Source organism: Dermacentor variabilis, chromosome 9, assembly GCF_050947875.1.
Source record: "Dermacentor variabilis isolate Ectoservices chromosome 9, ASM5094787v1, whole genome shotgun sequence".
In the NCBI taxonomy this organism is placed as follows: Eukaryota; Metazoa; Arthropoda; class Arachnida; order Ixodida; family Ixodidae; genus Dermacentor; species Dermacentor variabilis.
Genome location: NC_134576.1, coordinates 147,371,897 through 147,396,270, shown reverse-complemented (window position 1 = coordinate 147,396,270; position 24,374 = coordinate 147,371,897). Strand labels below are relative to the sequence as shown.

Here is a 24,374-nt window from a genome sequence, read left to right as displayed (position 1 = left end):
TATTTATGTTCACTTCATGACGAAGGCCTCTCGCTGTGGTCTCCAGTTGTTCTTGTCCTGCGCCAACCGATTCCAACTAGCGCCCGCAAATTTCCTAATTCCATTATTGCCCCACCTAGTCTTCTGCCGTCCTCGACTGCGCTGCCCTTCTCTTGCCGCCCATCTTGTAAGCCTATAATCGTCCATCGGTTATCTAACCTGCGCATTACAATATGACCCGCCCAGCTCCATTTTTTTTTCTCTTACTGTCAATTAGAATATCGTCTATACCCGTTTGCTATCTGATCCAAACCGCTCTCTTTCTGTCTCTTAACGTTACGCCTAGTAATCATCGTTCAATCGCTCTTTGCGCAGTCCTTAACTTGTTCTCAAGCTTCCTTGTCAGTCTCCAAGCCTCTGCCCCATATGTAAGCACTGGTAAACTGCACCGATTGTACACCTTCCTTTTCAATGATAATGGTAAGCTTCCAGTCAGGAGCTGACAATGTATGCCATATGCGATCCAACCCATTTTTGTTCTGTGAATTTCCTTCTCATGGTCCGGGTTTCCCCGTGATTAATTGACCTAGGTAAACGTTATCCTTCACATACTCTAGAGACCGACTGGCGATCCTGAACTCTTGTTCCTTTGCCCGGCTATTCATGATTATCTTTGTCTTCTGCATATCAATCTTCAACCCCACTCTTACACTCTCCCTGTTAAGGTCCTCCACTCACTTGTTGTAACTCGTCTGCATTGTTGCTGAACAGTACAAAATCATCTGCAAACAGAAGGTTGCTGAGATATTCGCCCTCGATCCTTACTCCTAAGCCTTCCCAGTTTAATAGCTTGAATACTTCTTCCAAGCACGCAGTGAATATCATTGGAAAGATTGTGTCTCCCTGCTGACCCCTTTCTTCATATAGGCATCTTCCTACTTGTGTAGAATTAAGGTAGCTGTGGAACCTCTGTAGATATTTTGCAAGGTATTTACGTAAGCGTTCTGTACTCTTGGATTACGTAATGCCTATATTTATTTATTTATTATTTATTTTCAATATTGCCAGTCTCTTTATCGAGACCATAGCAGGTGGGCATATTGTTACTATGTAAGCGTTGATACAACATTATTCATAGAACATGTGAATACAAAGTACAATGAACTAGATACGCTACATGTAGGTACACAGTAAAGTCTGGAAAAATACAAAATGCAAAAAAAGAAAGACATCGTTTCATGCATGTAATTAGTGAAGTCAGCTATAACAATAAAACAGATGTTATAAATACAATAAATTGTCATTCAATACAATCTCGTGAAATATAAATGCAACAACAATTTACAACCTAACAGTGCATAACTTAATACAATCTAACATAACATAACATAAGAGATAGATCTAAACAAGGTAAAAAACAAATTTGCATAAGACTAAAATATTTCTAGCAGTCATTCCTTATTCTTTTCTATCATATTACTAAAAATTGAAGGCGAGTCTATATCAGCTATTGCTGGGTCGAGGTGGTTCCACTCCCTAACAGCAGTAGGGAAAAAAGAGTACCTAAATGTGTCCGTTTTACAAGGGTACTCAACTAACATTTTATTATGCTTATGGCGTGAAATACGGGACGTAGAGAAAGTGATGTATTTTGAAGAATTTATGTTAAAGCGGTTGTGCAACAGGTTGTGTATGAATTTTAGTCGAGCTTGCTGTGCTCTGTTTGCCAGTGTGTCCATTCCGGATGAAGTCAGGAGTTCTGTGGGCGAGTCAGTGGTTTTGTACTTGTTGTGAATAAACCGTATTGCTTTCCTTTGAACTTTTTCCACTTCGGCTGTGTTTGTCTTTGTGTGAGGAAACCAAACCGTGTTGGCGTATTCTAGTACTGGCCGCACAAAGGCTTTATAGCATAGCAGTTTGATATGACTGGGTGCAGATTTCAGGGACCTTTTAAGGAAGAAAAGCTTACGGGTGGCTGCTGAAGTGATGTTGGCAATGTGCTTATTCCACTTCAAGTCTGATGCTAGAGTCAGTCCTAGATACTTGTGTTGCTGAACATTAGTTAGGGGTGTACCATTGAGAAGGTAGGTGAATCCTGATTTAATCTTCTTTGTTGTTACTACCATTGTCACTGATTTCTTGATGTTGATAGACATTTGCCATTGTTCACACCAGGCATTTATCTCGTTAAGGCATCTGTTCAAAGTAAGGTGATCTTCATAACTTCTTATTTCTTTATATATAATGCAATCATCTGCAAAGAGCTTTATGCTGCATGTTATGTTATTGACGATATCATTGATGTAAATTAAAAATAGTAAGGGCCCCAAGACCGAGCCCTGGGGAACGCCAGATCTGATAGGAACTGTATCAGATGATGCTCCATCATGGAAAACGAACTGTGAACGTTGTGATAAAAAATCCCTAGTCCAGGCTGTAATGCTTCCGTTTCCAATAATTGACTCCAATTTTGCAATTAGCTTGTTGTGACACACACAGTCGAATGCTTTGCTAAAATCTAGAAATATTATATCTGTTTGACCGCGGTTGTCAATAGTCTGTGCTAGGTCATGTATAACTTCAGTCAATTGTGTTACTGTTGACATCCCGTGCCGAAATCCATGCTGATTGGCTGTTAGTATGCCATTCTCTTCAAAATATGTTGTTAGGTGTTTTAAAATTATATGCTCTAGTATCTTGCACGACGTACTAGTTAGTGATATCGGTCTGTAGTTGGAAGGAGAGGCTGTGTCACCTGATTTATGGATTGGTATTATCTTTGCTTTTTTCCAGTCATCTGGCACACGTCCGGTTGAAAGTGATATGCGATAGATAATGCCAAGATACCTGCTGCACCATTCTGCGTATCGCTTTAAGAATTCGTTCGGGACGTCGTCAGGGCCACTAGATTTTTTCGTGTCTAATCCGAGTAGGAGGTTAAAGATTCCAGAGTCAGTTATGTTTAGTGAGTCGATGGTGAAACCTGTAGGAATTATTGGGGGGACAAACCCATTATCTGCAGTAAATACCGATTGGAAGTACTTGTTGTATGCATTGGCTTGAGAAACTTTTTCATCGTAGGGTCGTTCTGGCGTGATTACTTTGCGTGCACGAAAGTGATTCCAAAATCTGTGGGGATTACTTTTTACGAAGTTAGGCAGGGTAGTATTAAAATATTCTTTTCTGGAGTGGCTTAGTTTGACTTTAAGTTCTGCCTTGGCGGTAATCAATTTTGATGTCCCAAGTGATTGATTTTTAGCTTTCTTCAAAGACCGACGTAACCTTTTCACTTTTCGTTTCGCATGAATTACCTCACGCGTTACCCATGGGTTGTATTTGCGCGATTTTCTTGTTTTTAATGGTGTAAATTGTTCAATGCAGTCATGTATTACTGTCTTAAACTTAATCCAGAGGGAATTTGCGTCTGCCGAAGGATTGCAAGCCATTTCAGCAAAATCCGTGAATTCATGTGCCATGTACGTCAAAACACTGGCGTCGTCCGACTTCGCAAAGTCGATAATGGTGCTTTCTAAGGACCTTTTTTGTATGCTAAACGACAGAGGTAGGGGACATATTGGAATATTGTGGTCGGATATACCTTCAACAATACTGGTGTGCATTTTGTTTACAAAGAAGTGATCAGAGAGTAGTATTAGATCGAGTATATTACTTGCAGTACCATGTGAGCGTGTTGGTTGATCAACTACTTGTTGTAGGTTGAAGTTAAGCATTAAATCAATTAGTGCCTCTGAAGTACGTGATGAGTAATGCATTTTCTTCCAGTTAATTTCTGGAAGGTTAAAGTCCCCCATGATGATAATTCTTAGGCTGTGAGCGTGGCACTGCAGAAACTCATGTATGTTCTTTATGGAGCTTTCGTCCGAGTCAGGACTTCGGTAAACGCAGCCTACAATTATGGCAGTGTTGTTGCAGGTAATTCTGCAGAACACGGCCTCAGCATCCCTCACATTTGGCAACGGTTCGTATGGGAGGAATTTCTTTATTAGCAGTGCCACGCCACCACCACGTGTCTGTCTGTCTTTTCGAATGGCGGAGTAATCGGGAGGCACAAATTCATGATTTAAGACAGCCGAGGGAAGCCACGTTTCAGTTATCGCTACTATGTCTGGATTATGTTCAAAGAGTAGATTTTCAAGCGCGTCAGTCTTACTTAAAATGCTTCTCGCGTTTACGTTCAATAATGTCAGTTCTTTGACTGCGCTTGGCTGCGCGTGATTGGACGCTTTGCTCCTACGTTTTTTTAAGTAAAACTCTCTCCCCCTTGTCCTCGTCCCAAGCGAAAACTTGGTCATTAATGTAAAGTTTGTCTAATGACAAAGAAACCCTGTCATGGTTTTCTCGGTTTTCCTTGGCGCTATTCCACAGCAGTTTCCTGATTTCTCGAGTTCTTTTACAGAAGTCTTCCCCGATAGAGAAACCTGTGTTTTTGAGCTTGCGCCCTTTTCCTAATATTATAGATTTCTGTCTAGAATCCTGAAGCCTAAAGATTACTGGTCTTATTTTGTTATGCGCTGGTTTACCGAGACGATGAATTCGCTCTATAGCAATAGACTGCAAGCCAAGCGTGTCCTGTATAATGGTCTTATTTACAGTTTGTTCTAGCTTTTCACTGTTTTCGCCTTCTGCTTCCGTCAGGCCGTATACTATTAGGTTTGACCGTCTACTCTGGTTTTCCAAGTCGTCCATTCGTTTTTCCATTTTCCTTGCACTCTCATGAATGTCTTGTATTTGGCTTACGCATGAGGTTATCGTCGACTCCAGGCATGACAGAGCATCTAGTTTTTTTTCTATACTGGCAAGCCGTCCTTCTTTAATTTCCTTGATATCGGCTGCAACTTCCTTCAACTGCTTTATGATTTGCGCTAGATCAGGACCTGGATTGCTCTCAATGTCTCCCGCTAGCAAAAGCAGCTCTTTTAACCATGTCACTGCGTTCACAAGCATATGACTGCTGTTATCTCTACTGAATCAAATGCCTTTTTCGTAATCTATGAAAGCCATATAGAGAGGCTTATTGTACTCTGCGGATATCTAAATAACCTGCTCAATGACACGGATGTGATCCATTGCAGAGTATCCCTTCCTGAAACCAGCCTGTTGCATTGGTTCACTAAACTGCAGTGTTGCCCTTATTCTATCGGAGATAATTTTGGTAAATATTTAATATAATACTACGAGTAAGCTAATGGGCCTATAATTTTTAAATTCTTTAACGTCTCCGTTTTTGTGGATTGGTATAATGTTTGCATTCTACCAGTTTTCTGGGACCCTTGCAGTGGATAGACATTTCGTATAAAGAGCCGCCAGTTTTACAAGCAGTATGTCTCCTCCATCTTTGATTAGCGCTAACTAGCGGCAGCTCAGCGACTAAAATAACCAAAACGAACACGGCGCCCGAGGACGCCAACGAGAAACGCAAGGTGCCGCGGCGGGACCCCCTCTCGCCCCGCCAAGAGCGGAGAGGAGAGGCGCAGCCTATGCAACAAGCATTGAGTGTTCAAGAAGCGATGGACGCTGAAACCACCGCTGACTACATGACGGCAACAGCGGCACCGCAGACGTCACATCAACAACAGCAACCGCCGCAAGAGGGCAAACTGGCAGCGATACTCGCAGCCATCAATCAAATCAACGAGAATCTCGGCAATATGAATGCCAGGTTAGAGGTCTTCGAGGGGCAAATAAAGATCCTGTCATCAGTCAAGCACGAACGACTGGCGGCGAAGATAGCGACGATAACCGTGAAGAACAAGTTCGCAGCGCTAAGGAAAGAACGCGCCAATAAAGTCAAGGAATCGATCGCGTACAGGCGCGGTCGCATCAAAACGTCAAAGGAAGATGGCGCAGACGCCGAACAGTAAAAAGCAAATCCGCGGGTGGCAAACAACGATCATTTACCCGTGGAATTGCAGGGGCATCCGCACCAAGGAAGCTGAGTTACAACTTCACATAGATGGGCTCGACCAGAAACCAGATATGATCGCGTTGCAAGAGACACACGGCAGACCCAGACTCCCGGGTTACGGGACCTACACGGATCCGACGGAAGGCAGGACGGCGTTACTGGTGCGCACCAACATAGCAGCCACCCAACACCTCACGGCGCAAAAGGGCTGCGAACACACGCTTGTCGAGGTTCACACAAGGACGATTGGCAGTGCCGGAAACCTGTTTGTGATGAGCGCATACTGCAGGCCGTCACAAAGGCAGTACGACTTTGAAACAACAGTGAGCCAGGCGAAGAGGTTGGCGGGGAACAGGCCGCTCCTGGTCCTAGGCGACTTCAACGCCCCTCACACTACATGGGGTTACAAATACCAATCTAAACGAGGCAAGGCTCTAGCAAAGGCAATGGAGGACCAATAAATGGCGCTCCTTAATGAACCAGGCGTCGTCACCCGAAAGGGAAACAGCGTCAACAGGGACACCACCCCGGACCTGTCGTGGATGGCGGGCTCCCTAGAAGTGGCCTGGCGAAACGAAGACGTAGACCTGGGCTCCGACCACAGCATCATAAGCAGTGGCGTAGCAACAGGGGGGGCCTGGGGGCCGTGGGCCCCGGGTGCAAGGGGCCAGTGGGGGGGGGGGGGTGTCATATACATCTGAAGACACCCCTCTTTCCGCCGGCTACACCCGGGGAGGGGGGTGGCAGAAGACCTGTGGGCCCCGGGTGCCAGACGACCTAGCTACGCCACTGATCATAAGTGTAACAATCAAGGGACCAAGGTTCCGGGCAGCCCTCGGCAAAGCCCGTATCACCGACTGGGACCGAATGCGCAAGCACACGGACGAAGAAAACGAAACCTCCGGAGAAAACGCGGAGGAGGGCAGTCATCAAACGTACGCAGAATGGGCACGAGAACTAAAGATCGCGCTCGACAGATTTACTCAAGAATTTGTGACAACGATGCAGACGCCCTTCGTCGACGCCAAACTAGCACACATGTGGGCGACGCGGCACTCGCTCACGCGAAGATGGAAGTGTCAACGTCGAAACAAGAAGCTCGTCAAACGCATCGCGCTGCTCAACAAACAGATCGCTGAATACGCAACCAAGCTGTGCCGAGAGAACTGGATGAGTACGTGCGACGGGCTGCAGGGAAAGCTGTCGGCGCGCAAGACCTGGTGCCTGCTCAGACACCTGATCGACCCGTTGAGCAGCAACACCGCAACCAACCGCAACCTCACCAAAGTTCTGAACGCTTACGATGGCAACGGCCAAAGGCTCATTGAAGATCTCAAGGCGATCTACCTCAAGACGGAGAGAGGGCGATTTCCGATACCGGAGGAGTACGGGGGACCGGAAAATCCGGCATTGGATGTACCGTTCACCATCACGGAGTTATTAACAGCCATAGACGAAAGTAATAAGACGAGCGTACCCGGAACGGACGCCATTACCTACAAGCTGTTCAATAACATGAGTGATGCGGCGGCACGTGGGCTCCTGGGTCACATCAACAGAACCTGGGAAAGCTCGAAGTTGCCCGCAGAACGGAAAGAGGCCGAGGTACGGTTCATACCTAAACCCGGCAAACCTCTGACGATCGAGAACATGCGCCCTATCTCGCTCACGTCCTGTGTGGGCAAGGTCATGGAACGCATGGTTCTCCGAAGACTTCAAGCACACCTGGACGAGACAAATCAGATGCCGGCGACCATGTATGGATTCCGCCAGCACCTGAGCACCCAAGACGTCCTGATCCAGTTACACGAACTAGTGATTAAAAGAGCAACGAGGCACGCGCCCCGGGGTATACTGGCTTTGGACCTCAAGGGGGCCTTCGACAACGTGTCCCAAGCCAGCGTGCTCGAGAACCTGCGCAAGACGGGGTGTGGTCGCAAGACCTACGGTTATATTAAAGATTTCCTAACTAATAGAACAGCAACTATCCGGATAGGAAATGAACGGTCAGAGCCTGTGGATCTCGGAGACAGGGGTACCCCACAGGGGTCTGTCCTGTCGCCTCTGCTTTTTAACCTAGCACTCCTGCCCCTGCCCGAACTACTCAATCAGATCGAGGGCGTGGAACACGCGTTCTATGCCGACGATATAACGGTGTGGACGCACCGCGCGGGGTCCGATGCCTGGGTGTAGGAAGCCCTGCAGAGAGCGGCAACGACCGTCCACGAGTATGCCACGACCTGCGGCCTGAGCTGCGCTCCACAGCAATCGGAGCTGCTCATGGTACAGCCCGGAAGACCAAAGAAAGAGCCGAACATAATCATCACCATCGACGGCACAGAGATCAAACCAACGCAGCAGATCCGGATACTGGGCCTGTTGTTGCGCAGCCACGGCAAGGCGCACGCAGCCGTCAACAAGACCCCATCAGAGCAAGTCCTGAGCGCGATCCGGAGAGTCGCCAGCCGAGGAATCAAAGACGCACTGCGCCTGGTGCCGGCATTCGTCGTGCCACGCGTGCTCCGCCCCGCACCTCCAGCTTGCGAAGGTGAACCGCGAGACTATTCAGCACGACGATCAGGAAAGCAGCCAAACTCGCCATGGGCATCCCAGTCTACTCGTCAACGCAGAAGCTGCTGGAAATGGGTGCCCACAACGCGCTGGAAGAGCTGGTGGAAGCACACCTATCCCACCAGAGAGTAAGGCTGAGCCGGACAGAGCACGGTCGGGCCGTCCTGCGCAAGATAGGATGCCAAATTGAACAGCAACCGACAACGGAGCCGCTTCCCACAACGTGGAGAGACACTATTAAGACCAAGCCCCGGAACATGCTGCCGGGGAGGAACGACGAGAGACGCTCTGCGCGGGCCAAGGCACTGGCTCGACAGCTGGAGGAGGACCCCGAGGTTATCTATACGCGGACGCCTCGCTACCCAAGCACGGAACCAGAGCAACGGCGGTCGTCACCACCATCGATAAACTGGTCACAGGCGCGTCGATACGGACGACGAACACAGCTGAAGCAGAAGAAGTGGCCCTCGCACTCGCGCAACCGGGAGTGAGGACCGTGGTCACAGACTCCCAGACCACCTACGCAAGCTACCGCAAGGGGAACATCTCTCCCGCGGCGCTAGCGATCCTCACCAAATGCAAATCACCGGGCGGGCCGTTGAGCTCGTGTGGGTCCCGGCTCACTCGCAAGTGGAAGGCAACGCACTCGCCGACCACTATGCCCGAGAACTGTCAACCCGGGCCGAGGACGAGCCAGAGCTACCGCACCCCGTGACAAGTTACAAAGAAATCACGCAGATGTACAGAAGCGGCAGATGTAGGCTTCCCCGTCCGCATCCGCAACTCAGCCGAATGCAGCAAACAATCGTGCAACGCACGCAAGCGGGGTCGCTAGCGCATCCCGTGTTCTTGCACAAGATGTTTCCAACAGAGCATGACACTTTATGCCCTTTTTGCAGACGGTCAAAAGGCACTCTAGCACATATCCTTGCAGAGTGCACTAAGCTCAAGAACCCCCCACCATCCCTACCCCCCTGAGCGATGGGAGACCTTGTTGTCCAGCCCCGACTTACCGACCCAGCTCGCGCTGGCGGCTAGGGGTCAGCAACTGCTGGACGCATATGGGTCCTGAGAAGAAGGTTCCACCCCATCTGGTGCCAGCGCGCACCCACCGTCACTAAGGGCTCAGTACAAAAGTTTATTCTCTCTCTCTCTCTCTCTTTGATTAAATCGACTGTTATTCCATCTTCTCCTGCCGCTCTTCCTCGTTTCGTGTCTTGCAATGCCATTCTGACCTCATCGCTAGTTATAGGAGCAGTTTCTGTATCCTGTTCATTAGTATTTCTAATGGAGGAAGTTATTTCTTCAGCCACTTTCATTTACCTTAATTTATCGTTTATTTATTTCATTTAATAATATAATAATATTTGGGGTTTTACGTGCCAAAACCACTTTCTGATTATGAGGCACGCCGTAGTGGAGGACTCCGGAAATTTTGACCACCTGGGGTTTTTTAACGTGCACCGAAATCTAAGCACACGGGTGTTTTCGCATTTCGCCCCCATCGAAATGCGGCCGCCGTGGCCGGCATTCGATCCCGCGACCTCGTGCTCAGCAGCCCAACACCATAGCCACTGAGCAACCACGGCGGGTATTATTTCATTTATTAAGCACAAGTAATTTCCCCTTTGTTGTCCTTGGTGTCAGTGTTTGTTAGCTTCCTAAGATATATATATATATATATATATATATATATATATATATATATATATATATATATATATATATATATGCACAGTCCTCAATACACAGCCACACGCTGACAAACAATATCCGCGTGCGGATATGGTTTGGGTAATAGAATAAAGGCACTTCTGAAATACAGTCGACCATCGAAGATGCCTCTAAAACACGGTGGCCACATCGAGGGTGCATCCAGGGTAGATTGTCCAAACTTTCAAAACACCGTGCGCTGTGGCGATTGGCGCGCACTGCGCGGGACACCCCTTTGAAGAGCAGTGGCCAAGGCGTGTGTCACTGTCACGGGTTGTGACTTCAAACCGGCCGGTTTTTTTTAATGTATATTTTCATGAAATTAAGGATATTATTATTATTATTATTATTATTATTATTATTATTATTATTATTATTATTATTATTATTATTATTATTATTCAAGACATGGTGACACCATCAGTGCTTAGCGAATAGCCTGTGACCTACCGCAGCGGCGCGGTACGCGGTTGCGGAACGGTTATTTTGCTCGCAGGTATCTTCATTCTGGGTCCGTAATATTGGCGTCCAACGTACCCTCGCCCTTTTTTACAGCAAAGAAAAAAAGCTTTAGGAGTCAGAGAAAGTGACACGAATGAAAGGGAAAGCTTGAATTAAATCGAGGGTCAGTGGTGGTGCAATGAAGCGGGAATAGAATAGACAAAAGCACTGGGTGGGGAGCAAAGAAATTGAGCCTCACATGCAGGGGACGACAGACCGGCTAGGGGGCATTAACAGGGCGAACAGAAAAGAAAGTCCCTTTCAAGAGGCGCAAGCCGACGGGCCATTGTACCTAGTAAGACGCCAGAATTTTTCTTTAGGGGCCTCAGCTTTGTTCACGAGCGGTATCCCCACCCTACTCACCTCAAAAACGTTTTCGCTTATCTCATTATGGAACTCTCACGTCGCTATATGGCAGTGCGCCGCTGTCGGAGGGAAAAAAGGACAGGAGAAAAGGTGCTGTGTATACGCGTCGCCTGTGACAGCAGGACCCAAGGCGCGCGCCTCTGCCTTCTTCCGCGTCGCGTTTAGCACGCTGTTGTCGAGTGGGGAACAACGAGGGGAGACCGCGACTGCGAATGTTCATTTCAACCATGTAATTGGGACTGTCTAGCAGACGGTGTAGTATATGTTCCGTTTCGCTCCAGTTTGAAGTACCTTAAGGGATAGCCGACCGAAGAACAAAAGCGGCCTGAACTGTCGAGAGTCTGAGAAAGCGCGCCAAGAACGGAAAATCGTCTTAAAGGGGCGAAAAGCAGCCACAGGATCCGTTCCGTCCCGAAAGGAAATGTGTCACGTGACACCTTCGCCTCCCGAAAAAGAAGGAAGAGGGATCACGCGGTTTGATCTAGGAAGAGCGCTTGGGCGTAATGAAAGACAAAAGGGAAAAAAATCAATCACGTGACCAGATCAGAGAACCAATGGGAGGCGCCGGCGTCAGCTAGCGGCGGCCGCAGTCGATTCAGACGCTGAGGAAGGCAAACTTGGGGCGGGGGGGGGGGAAGGCGCTTGCTCCAAGATGGCGTCTGCCCCGACCGCCGCTGCCATGGCGTGAGACGAAACGAGCGCGGCCTGCGCACGGAACTGGGCCGCGGCTGGGCCATGATGCGCTAGCGGGGCCGCCCGCGAAGTCGCCGCCGGAGCGGGGAAGCCGCACTCCGAAGCACGGCGCCCATTCCGGTGAGAACGGGATTCTGTGCAAGTACCGCGACCGGTTAAGTGTCGCACTTAAGGCTTGTTCTTTTTGGCGGAAGCTGTGCGACGGGTGTCGTCCTCTTCAATTTCCTCCTCTGGCCGATGTCTTTCCGGTGAATGTTTAGTGGCCAACGGAGCACACGCTAACTCAGGCGTATGCTAATGAGATATATGTACTCGTGGCTGTGTACTCTGACTCTAAGGACGGAACACATCATTACTGGACCGAGGCCTGTATTCGCAAAACTTCTCTTGCGTAAGAGCCCCTCTTCGCTTCGCCTGCATTGTGGAACGGCACACAATCGCTGCGGTTTCGGCCCTTCGCGCGGACGGCGCTTTTGTTGGGCGAGGCACGTTTTGTAATCCGCACTGAATTCGCGTCTCCGATTTTTAGGGAGGCTCAGCACAGCTGCCGAATCGCAGCCATTCAGCGCTTCGGAAGCGCTTAGCGACAGATGCGCACTGCCGTAACATTTGGTCCTATGTCGTGTCATAACACCACTAAAGGCAGGCAGTCTTGAGCACAAAAAAAAAAAAGACTACCAAAGTATATACATGTGACAGTCTATGGAATATGCTGGCTGTTTCTCGGTGTGTATGCAACAAGCGCGAGTGTATGTTCTCTATATGTTGTAACCACGTGCACTCAGGGTCTTTTTTTTATTATTATTATTGCGAAGAACCTGTTATACGGGTACCTTTCGAAGTTATCCAATGTGTACGTGTACATTATCTAGCTCGCCATATAATTAATACATTAATGTCATCGGTGCGTGCCATGAATCCGTGCGAATTCGCCAACCTTTCAATGCTTCGACGCACTTTGGGCCACAATTTTTCTGCCGCTGGTAACAATCAACTATATTCGTTCTTGCCCGTTCAAAAAGTGTGCACCAGCACAGCTATACGATAGAAGCGATGCGCATACATATAGGAATACTCGCACGACGTTTTGTTGTCGAAGACGCTGAGGATAAAATGCAGAGACGATAAGGGCAGTTTGAGCACAACACGTGAAAGAAGAATGAGGACACCGGGGAAAAACATTCCTAATGTTTTAGGCGAGCGTTCGTTTTAAGTACACATGCCTAAATACAATTGTGTAGGAGTCTATAGGCTACGCAATCGAAGCCCATCATGAGTCGGCTCACTCAGAGTTGCGCGTGTCAGAATTAGTCCTGTCAATAAGCAGAAATGAGTCCGACTGGGTTTGAGTGACACATAGTCGGAGTGAATTCGAGTACAAGCCTGAGTCGCACGTACGTGATTCCACTTGTTTAAGAGTCCGGGAAACGAAGGACGAGAATGTGCTGGCGTGATCCTTGGTGTGATCCTGGCTTGCTGCTTCCACGAGCGGTTACAAAAATTATGGGGTTTTACGTGATAAAACCACTTTCTGATTATGGGGCACGCCGTATCGGAGGACTCCGGAAATTTCGACCACCTGGGGTTCTTTAACGTGCGCCTAAATCTAAGTACACGGCTGTTCTCGCCCCCATGGAAATGCGGCCGCCGTGGCCGGGGCTCGATCCCGCGACCTCGTGCTCAGCAGTCCAACACCATAGCCACTGAGCAACCACGGCGGGTTCCACGAGCGGTCTCTGCAGTTAGAGCCATTACACTCGAATGATGATACATCAATAACGGGCTTACGAAAATCAAGTCAAGTTTCACATATGTATGATCACAGTTTATACAGTGACATTTGTCGGCCTGCTTCTATGAAATGTGTATTTGGGAAAAGATAGATATAGCCTGTACAGCGCTCCATTTACAGGATTACAGTTACGCTTTTCAGCATAGAATATGTATCTCTGTCAATCGCACTAACGCGCTTTCGTTTACAAGTGTTTATGCCACAAATTATTAGTTGGTACAATACGAGAAATGTGCTTTCAACCAAACAACACGTGGAAAGTTGAACTGCAGTGCAGGATCGTTGCTTGTATAATTAATTTATTTATAGTTGTGTGTTTTTCCAGCGCTCGATTCTCTATTCACGTTGTGTTACTACTGCTTTCTTTGACAGTACTAAGTATCATTCAAGACGTTAATTCAACGACATGGCTGCTGGAACGCAGACCGTTTGGGCATCGCAGTATAATTGGCATTGTCCGGTCCCGGCTGAGGCGGCCGCTGCTCAAAATTAACCCGAATATATTGTTACACCCTCGGGGCTGTATAGTTTCGAGACTCTACAATTTGTTTTTTGTTTTTAATTATCTTTCCGCGAATTGTCGGTACGTCATATTATGCCCCGCTGCTATCACGACCGATTTGTATCACAATAAGACACTTTGTTTCAGCTTGAACATGGCGCGCTTATCCACACCTTAAAATGGACCCGCCGATGGCAGTCAGAGCCACGCTGATGATGCTTCGGAATTACGTTTCAGATTGTTGTCAATGCCAGCGATCCGAGTCTACTTCGTCAATAGCACACTTTGACGGCCTAGGGTCAGGGGCATAGCCGTGAGGGGTTGGAAAGCAACCTGCCAGCGTGCCCAAGCTTCAACAGTGTCTGCCACTCCCCCCTCGGAAAAAAACTCCTGGCTACGCCACTTCCTGGGTATTTTATACAGACATTTGGTCACGAGTGTGCTTGCTTGACAGAAGATGCGCGCGAACCTACGTTTCAGTTCAATCAATCAATCAATCAATCAATCAATCAATCAATCAATCAATCAATCAATCAATCAATCAATCAATCAATCAATCAATCAATCAATCAATCAATCAATCAATCAATCAATCAATCAATCAATCAATCAATCAAAAGCGAGCTTTATACAACCGAAGATACACATACGAAATACTTGTACCAACAGTTTAAAGTTTGAACAACAGCGCTAAGACAGCAGAGGGGACAGAATAAAGAACAGAGCGTCAACTTCCAACAGTTTATTTTCTTTTCAGAAAGCATAGCAAGTTATTGCCACACATTAGCACACCAACCAGTCGCAAAACACCGCGACGAAGCCATACAAAATTTAACTTGGCATCGATAGCCCGAGGTATCTGACCTCCTTGTCATTTAGCGCGACAGAGCGGGTGCTGACGCATCATCATCATCATCATCATCATCATCATCATCATCATCATCATCATCATCATCCTGGTTACGCCCACTGCAGGGCAAAGGCCTCTCCCATACTTCTCCAACAACCCCGGTCATGTACTAATTGTGGCCATGCCGTCCCTGCAAACTTCTTAATCTCATCCGCCCACCTAACTTTCTGCCGCCCCCTGCTACGCTTCCCTTCCCTTGGCATCCATCTTTTAAACATAGAATTTTTCCCGCTCCGATTATTTCACGCGTGACACGAGTACGGCGTTTTGCAATGATGCTACATTGTTTTGTATCTTGCTTTACATCGACACATGCTGCAGTGGGCAGAAAGCCAACCCTGTTCAGCGCAATCAACATTGTCAGTCTTTAATTAACGCAGCGACCCGTCGGTCCCATCTAATATTTACCACAGGAAAGGGGGATCCGATACAGATATCGGTAGTCACCGATAGAGCACGTTGTTTGTGCAATCTATGACTTTATTCTTTTGTGTGATAAGGCAACCTCGTTTGCGCCGATATGCTGGGATGGTTATTTTGCACAGGTTGCCTAATTTTTCTGGGGCAGAGAAATCAACGCTGACGTTAATACGCTGAGCGACCTGTTTCAGATTGTGCGCGATTCTATGCATGTATGGGATTACCGCAATTTTTTGTCTATCCCGAGTTGCTCCATCTGAATTTTCATTCACCACGGATGTATAGCTGCGCCGCAGGCCTTCAGCAACAGAAGCTTGTACGAGAGATGGATAGCCTGCCGAAGTTAACCGTTCAGCCTGCTCACGAAAGCTGCCGATCATTTTATGTTCGCAGGAATTTCTTAAAGAACTTTTGAAACATGAGCTAACAGTGCCGCGTTTCATAAGTTTAGAGTGCGCAGAGTTGAATGGAAGAAGTGGCTTGTTGCCACGTGGGCAGTACATCCAACAAGAACGGTTTTCGTGCAAAAATAGCTTAACATCTAGGAACCTTATTACGCCATTCTCAGAAAATTCATGAGTTAGTTATAAGAAGCCAACAAACACTGACACCAAGGACAAATAGGGGAAATTACTTGCGCTTAATAAATGAAATAAAGAAACGATAAATTATAAATGATAAAAAAAAACTTGCCGTTAGTGATGAACGATCCCACAACCTTCGCATTACGCGTGCGATGCTCTACCAACTGAGCTACCGAGGCGCTGTTTCCCCCATGCACTTTTGATGGTATTTATGTTTCACAGTAGAACCCTGGGGGTGTTAGCCAGCGCCACCAGTCACAAACCTCGGCGGCGCTTTCTGCCGCAGACGTCGCGAGAACGCGGTCTTTTTCGTTGGCGGGAGGTGGGGATGAAGGCAACCGGTCAATAAACCCACACATGCTACCTGAAGGCATCAATGTTGCCGGATTCGAGACCCTCGTTATGTTTTGCGTTGTGCGTAAAGCGAAGGTTGTGGGATCGTTCCCCACCTGCAGGTGCGGAACGATCCCACAACCAAGTTGTTGTTTGTTTGTTCGTCCACTTTCATTTTCATTAATTTATCGTTTCTTTATTTCATTTATTAAGCACAAGTAATTTCCCCTATGTTGTATTTGGTGTTAGTGTTTGTTGGCTTCTTATGATATGACTAATACAAAGGGCCCCTCGGTTAAACTTCTTTCTTCTATATTTCATGGGTTAGTTCTAGTGCTTTAAAACATGTGCGCACTGGGTCCAGAACTAAAAGAGCATCAGACTCGTACGAACTGGCATCACTGTCAAGAAAAATGAGAAAGTCGTCCACGTATCTAAAAGCAGCTAAGACGTTAGTGTTGATAAAAGCATCCGTCACAGATCTGTCAAATTTTGTAACAAGTCTTTCTGCAGGGGAGCGATGCATGATCCGATGCCAATGCCTTCATATTGGAGGCAAGGTTTACCATCCCAATGGATGTAAGTCGACTGTAGATAAAAGCGAAGTAATTATAAGTAAACCACTGGCACTGATACCAGACTGAGTCTGGAACTTTGAAGGGCCAAATTCATCAATGCAGTGAAGTAGTGAAACTTGTGGTATATAATAATAAAGGTCCTTGACGTCAACTGAAAAGGCAAGCAGGTTTTCATTGCATCGTGAGCTGACAAATTGCTGGACTGCACCAGAATTTTTTAAAAGAAACGGATCATCAACTTTTAAACAATTTATGTTTTTCTGTAAGAAAAGAGCGACACATTTTTGACATGTGTCATTTTCTGAAACGATAAGCCTAAAAGGCATGTCAAGTTTATGAGATTTCGCATTGAAGAAAACTTGAAGAGAAAATTTTTTTTTAATTGGACATGCCCTTTAGAACAGGACGTCAACACCGTCTGCTACGCATTGCTAGTGCTCAGAAGTTCGCTGGGAGACTTGCCTGACCGTAGCCAGGAGCTCCGGCGGGGAACGCTTCGGCTCAACTGCGAACTTAGGTCCCAGAGAAAGCACATCGGGGACGGGCTGGGACAAATCCAAGTTTTCCGGGTTATGAAGCACGCAATCGGGCGATAGCTGTCTCATAGGCACAAGAGTACTAAGCTGAATAAGTTGGGTCTTCCAGAGGGAGCCGGTAGATTGTGAAACAGTTGGACGAAGTTTTCGAGGCTCCCTTGCAGCACCAGCGGGACGGCTGCTTGACCTCTGCATTTCAGCCTTCGGGATTTTGCAGGCTCTCGTCCCGTGTGCTTGAGAGGAAGTGAAGCCGCCGAAAAGTTGCCGAACGTCGTCAGGAAGCACTTCTTTTTCGGATACAGAAGGAAAGCGTTGCAAAATACAATACAAAAGGAAAGAAAATAAAAGGTCAGCACATTGCAAAATACAATACAAAAGGAAAGAAAATAAAAGGTCAGCACAACCTCTGTCGCGCTAACTGACAAGGAGGTCAGATACCTCGGGCTGTCGATGCCACGTTGAATTTCGTATGGCTTTGTCGCGGTGTTCTGCGCGTGGTTGGTAATGTGTGGCTATAAAACTTGCTATGCTTTCTGAAAAGAAAATAAACTGTTGGAAGTAATCGCTATGTTCTCTCTTCTGTCCCCTCTGCTGTCCCTGCGTTGTTATTCAAACTTTAAAGCATGTTTTACCAACAAGCCCAATCCTACACTCTTCTTAATTGTACCAACAATCTGCGTGGCTAGTAAGGTCAACCACCTCTATACCTACAGACTTTCCTATCACTCCAACCTTGCCCTCGACTGCGCTCCCCGTTCCGTTGTCCATAGCTTACGTGCACATCAGTTCCTCACTCGTGCATTTAATGCAGCCCTATAATTACGGAATATCGTGCTCCTGTGCCGCTTGCAGGCCGAGTCGCCCTCGAACCGGCCGCGGCTGCTGGCGCTGTGCGCGGCCGTCGCCTGCGGCACCTGCTTCCTGGCGGCGCAACTGCTCGTGCCGCCGCCGCCCGCGACGAGTTGGGCCGAGCGGCAGGTGGACGCCGCTGCAGCGGCGCCGCCGCCAGCAGCAGCAGCAGCGGCGGCCGATTCAGACTTACGGCGGCGCCTGCCGCAGTGCGTCATCATCGGCGCTCGCAAGTGCGGCACGCGGGCACTCCTCGAGTTCCTGGCGCTGCACCCGTCCGTGCAGAAGGCGCCCGACGAGGTGCACTTCTTCGACGACGACGAACGGTACGCCCTAGGCCTGGACTGGTACCGGCGCCGGATGCCGGCGTCGCGCGCCGACCAGCTCACCGTAGAGAAGTCGCCCGCGTACTTCGTCACCGAGGCGGCGCCCGGTCGCGTCTGGGCCATGAACGCCTCGCTGCTGCTGCTGCTCATAGTGCGGGACCCCGTGGTGCGCCTGGTGTCCGACTACGCCCAGCTGGCCGCCAACCGGCGCCAGCTGCAGCGCGAGGACGCGCCGCCCTTCGAGCGGCTCATCCTGCTCCCCGACGGCGCCGTGAACGCCGAGTACCGGCCCGTGCGCACCAGCATGTACGCGGTGCACGTGCGCCGGTGGCTGTCGCACTTCCCGCGACGCCAGCTGCACGTGGTCGACGGCGACCGGCTGGTGCGCGACCCGCTGCGCGAGCTGCGCCGCGTCGAGGCCTTCCTGGCGCTGCCGGCGCTCATCCCGAGCGGCGCGCTGTACTTCAACCGCACCAAGGGCTTCTACTGCCTGCGGCCGCGGCCCAACGACACCCGCTGCCTCAACGACAGCAAGGGCCGCCGGCACCCGCACGTGCCGGGGCCCGTGGTGAGTCGGCTGCGCCAGTTCTTCGCGCCCTTCAACCGGGAGTTCTACCACCTCATGGGCAGAGACTTTGGCTGGCCCGAACAGTGACTCCCTGCCTCCGCATGCCGGGAGGGTGCCGATGCGGGACATTGCTTACGTTTGTTCCCTTGCAGAGGACTCTTGTCCCGAAAGAGGCGAGCATGGAAAGATGCTTTCTTTATGGCGACTGTTCGAGTGAGCACCGGCTTGTCGTATACGCGCATGTCTGATTTAGCATCACGTTTGGCGCCCGTTATTACAAGGCAGGGAGGGGAGGCCGCTCCTTGCCAGGACTGTGTAGTTAATGGCAAGGCCTCCTAAAGACAGCTTGGCCCAAGAGTTCGATAGTGAGAGGCAGTTCATTGTCAGTCTATACATTTACAGAGTTTCTCTTAGAACAGTCGTTGCGGTTTATGTACGAGGTAGAAAGAAAGCGCCTCCTCCTCCACACCACTAAGCAAGTAAATCAGTGGTGCTTCGAGTGCATTCAGAAGAGCGAGCGATCGAAGAATTCTGCACTAATCACTGCTGGGAGGAGAGAAGCACTGTTATGGACACCTTACTGCAGCAGTCGGCTCGTTTCGGCGAGGGCTACGCATGTAGTATACCTGGGTGGTTTCTCGATGGCACTGATTAGAGCATGCTCACGAGGGGTCGCTGACACAACGTTAATTAACGCGTTACCCTTGGCAGAGAACTCGGTTCCAATCGGCTGTTAGAGGATGCAGTGTTCCTAATCAACGCGACCACTGTCTCAATGACCGAAATCTGAAGATTATTTCTCCACATTATATCGTATTGATCCTGAATTATATCCGCATTGTATCGCATTGATCCTGATGACGGAACGGGACGGGGCTTTTCGTTTGGACATCGCTGGTTCACGAAATCGCTGACAAATTCGGGACATTTATTTGCTCTCCTGCTTGGAAATACTTCGGAGACCGTTTCACACGTCGGTAGTCTTTGCTCTTGAAAGCAGTGTCTGGCGACCTGATGCGTATGGCATGTCCGTGATGGCCAGACTTCTTCTTAGCTCTTGCTTGATGGCCACGAAGTCGTGGACTGAACTGAAAGCCGGGCTAGTTGCTAAACATTTACAATTGTGACCAATGTGCCAAAACACGAAGCCAGAAAAGCAAACGACCGCCTTTTTTTTCTGCTTCGTATTTCAGTGCGTTGGTCGTAGCTGTAAACTACGGCCATGAAACAAAAAATTAAGATAGAGATGAGATTAGAACATTTTTATGCAGCGGTACGTTTTATTTATTCCTTTGAGACCAGGGTATCGGCGCGGGCTCACCGAGTAGCAGCTTGTGCGTTTCTTTCGTTCGTTTGAGTGTCGCATTAGCAGTGGCGTAGCCAGGTACAACGGGCGCATGCCTTCGGCCCCAGTCGGAGTTTCTGTGTTAGTACGCGGTCTTCCCAGTTTCCCTATCCCTTCACTCCCCATCACGCTGAGTCGTGCTCCTTAAAAGGCTGCAGAAAGTAGCGCCTCTTCCTCTTCACAATCACACTTTCTGCCCCTCCTCCCGAAAAAAAAAAAAAATTTCCGGCTACGCCACTGCACGCATCTATCTAGTACGGGTTTCGCTTCGATCCTGCCTTGTGCCGCAGTTCATAGAATGGTGTCCTGCAGTGTCGAAGGTCGACCGGCGTTTGTTCGACGTTCTGAAAGTGGCCGCGGCAAGATGTTTCAAGACAAGCACATTTCTCCTACTGCGGATGACAATCGGTGTCACCTGCAGTCTTTTTCTTAGACAAAGTCTCCATTGAACTTTGGTTCGGTTCCGGCGAGCCGCTATCATGCATTTTGAGGATAAATGACAATCAACTAAAGATAGAGACAAAAGGGGAGGAAAGACAGGGAGGCTAGTCATGCAGTGTAAGTGCAGGCTGGCTACCCTGTGCTGGGCAAAGGGAATAAAAGGTGAAACAATCAACTCAAGGTCGCTAAAGAGTGTGTTGCGTGCCAGAGTACTGTGCCAGTATGTGCAATGACTCTTCAGCAACTGGAGTCGCGAAACGTCTCACTTCGAACTCTCGCTTCGAAATCTTTGTTGAAGTTCATATTCAGTTTGGAAACTCCACGTAGACCGATTTATTAGTCAGCATGCTGAACGGCCCAAAACTGTGAAGCCATGCGGATTTGTTAACATATATAAGCTGGTAATCCATTGATAATTTTGGTGTCGGATTATTGGTCCATTCCAGCTCACAAGTACATAACTTATCTATCCCGAAATTTTGATGGCGGGAGTTGGCAGAGTTTGAAATCCGTTACGGAAGTACTCTGTTTCGGAATAGTTGTGGTTCATACTGAACAAGTGTAACGCACTACGTAATGTACAAGGGCGTAAAGAAAGACTACGCTGTCTCCGGTTTTTTCTTGCTGCCCTTCTTGTATAGTGTATTCGCGCAGTGTGTTACTTGTCGAGTTTGAAATCATCGCGGATGAACGGTTGTGTGCGGGAATAGGCTAACTTCATGTTCGGTAGTTTTTCATACTTCGGTAGCTTTTGCCGAAGTAGCGAATACACATTCGACTAGGTCCGAACGTTCTGAGGTTATAGTGTCTAGTCTATATTATTGACCTTTATTTTCGTTTTGAAGCACGAAATTCGTTGGCCATTAGCGGAGACGCAGCCATCAAGCGTCGCTTCCATCGCATCGGGAGCAAACCGTGCACATGAAAAATTATCGGGTTGTACGCGCCAAAACCAAGAGACGAGGCACGCCCTAATGCGAGCACTCTGGATTGACTCCGACTTCGTAACGTGCACCCATTGGCCGGTGCCCGTATATACACGGCCGCCGTTGCATTATCCCCTCATCGAAATGCGGCCGGGATGCGAACCAGCGACTTCGGGAAACGCCAAAGCCATGCAATGCTTCACCGCGTCTACACACTGGACACTGTGCGCGACGAATTAGGAGCGGCGTTTCGCAACGCTGGGAAAGCTCCGCGACTGACGTTTCCAAGCGAGCTGTGCCGAGCCTTTTTCCGGCGCGTTCCGAGACAATCACTTGCACACATATTACTGCTGCCAGGCTGTCGACAATCATTGTTCGCCTTATCGTGGCATTTTCTGAAACTCTTGACGCGTGTATGTCATGCATACTTTACACTCACATAGGCCACTTTTCGGACGTTCTCGAGACAATCACCAACCTCAAAAGGAGGCCGACAAGGGTATGTGTTGTTGTTATACACACACATATATATATATATATATATATATATATATATATTACATATTCTGTAGCTTTTTTGAGAGTTTCTTTGAGACATGTTGAAAGACTGCACACATCTTGCTGCGTTTCCGAGACAATCATCCACTCTGTGAATATCTGCGGGAAGACAATCTGTGTTATCTTTACAACCCGTATACATCGTTCTTGAGAGCCTTGAGAAGTGCTACATTTACACGCGGAACTCTTAACATCCAAACTGGTGCAACACCTTGCTGCTTCGCACTTTTTGTCCTCGCTATAGCAATTCGGACAAACAGTGCTGGTATAAATTTGGCTCGGGTGGCGCTGAGAACACTTACAGACCGTTTGCAGTGACGTCATTCATGCAGGACCACGATGCTGGTGCATCACGAATAGGGCAATACTTGATGAGTAATTTTACATTTTTTAGGCTGCGCCATATGACGACAGCTGTCACTATTGTTGTGAGCACTTCGTTTCCTTGTTGCCGCTTGTCCTCTGCTGTCACGGACGAACGCTCAGACGCCTGTGCAGGAAGGCACCGCGGACAGGCAGCAGAAAAGCGTCCACGTTTTGGGATGATGGTTGACTTGTGAAAAAAGCAAGCCAATTGTCAAAAGTGCATTCATTCCTAATTCGTTAAACTTTCCTTAATTCCTCAGAGCAGGCGTTCCCAAACTTCCTGGTCTCGGGGGATCCCGCCTGCTTTCCTACGCAGGGCGAGATTCGTTCTCGCCGCTGGCGGAACCGTAAAGTGCCGTTCGCTGAACTCAACGTGGGAACCGCTGCTACAGAGTGTCACGTGTATTGTTGTTGCCCCTACACTGCTGCGTATTGCTTGGTTGTTCGTAGGCTATCAGGAATTTAATATGCCTTCCGAAAAAGAATTATTTGCAACCACAGCATGAAAATTTAAAATATTGCCAATATTTATGTAAAGCTTGTCAATAAATTTTGATCGTGCAATGTTTGTAATCGGCGTATCGCCACTTTGATATTATTATTATTATTATTATTATTATTATTATTATTATTATCCGTGCAGCACAACCTCTCTCCTTTACGGCACAATGGAAAGCCTACAACCTACATGCATCCACGACGTCACGCGTTTCCCTCGCGTTGCGCATCGAACAGGCCGCAGCTGAATCGCGTCCACGCTGTGGACGCCCTTCGCTCAGGCGCACTACAAGATATTCCGCGCTCCTCCGGTTTCGCCGTTCACTTTCATTTCCCGCACAGCGCAATGTCACGGACGGCGCCCAAAAGTGGGGGCGGTGTTCGCGAACGGGCGCACCGCGAAGCGAGAAAATATTTGTCTGTGCGTATCTTTTGCCCCTGTGTGTGGTTGCACCAGTTTGGAATCGTTTACGTATACAGCGCAGGCCCCTGCGCGCGGCAAGACAATCACTGTTCGGCCTGTGTATGCTGTGCTGTGTATGCTGACTGTGTGCTCCCCATTCGTGGCGCAATAAAAGAGCCAGCTCCCATACTGGCACGAAGACGCCTCTGGTTTCGCTTCATCCACGGTGCATATGTAACGTGCACTTTTACTGCCGTCGGGCATTAAAGACCACAGTGCCCTGCGTTGGGCTGAAACCGGCGTCGTGCGCACCTGAAGTGGCCGAGTGGACCGAACCCGGATGAGCGGGCACGCGGACGATGCAGGGCACCGTCCCATTCGTGGAGGACTTCGAGCGCCGTTCAACCTGCGCAAGACCAGGCAGCGTTCAAACGACATTGCGCTGACCAGGAACGTGTTTATTGCTTTTTTCTTCGAACATTCGCAAAAAACGACAAAGAAGGGAAAAAGGGTGATTGGTAATATTCAGCAGACATACACCGTATAGACTCGTGTAAGGGCCGCACCCGCAACTTGGCAGCCCAAAATCTGGAAGAAAAAAATTTCAACGTAGAAGCTGTCGCGTTCGGTGCCCCGATGCAGCGCTCGGGCATCCGGGCTGCGCACAAGTCAACGCTGCGCCGGCACCGC

General features: G+C 48.7%; 1 protein-coding gene across 1 annotated transcript; it reads left to right on the top strand.

The window, feature by feature from the left end:
• The first annotated feature begins 5,507 nt into the window (after window positions 1–5,507).
• LOC142557915 (heparan sulfate glucosamine 3-O-sulfotransferase 1-like) lies at window positions 5,508–23,883 on the top strand. Its single transcript, XM_075670113.1, has 3 exons — window positions 5,508–5,659; window positions 8,296–8,509; window positions 18,257–23,883. Exons 1-3 carry the CDS (start codon window positions 5,508–5,510, stop codon window positions 19,232–19,234), a joined length of 1,344 nt encoding a protein of 447 aa, XP_075526228.1. The 3' UTR covers window positions 19,235–23,883.
• The last annotated feature ends 491 nt before the right edge of the window (window positions 23,884–24,374 follow it).

Coding starts and splice junctions, on each gene's coding strand:
- LOC142557915 (XM_075670113.1), top strand. CDS start 5,508: ATGGACGCTGAAACCACCGCTGACTACATGACGGCAACAGCGGCACCG. Junction 5,660..8,295: donor CTCGGCAATATGAATGCCAG/GTTAGAGGTCTT, acceptor GTTGTTGCGCAG/CCACGGCAAGGCGCACGCAG. Junction 8,510..18,256: donor AGCAGCCAAACTCGCCATGG/GCATCCCAGTCT, acceptor TGCCGCTTGCAG/GCCGAGTCGCCCTCGAACCG.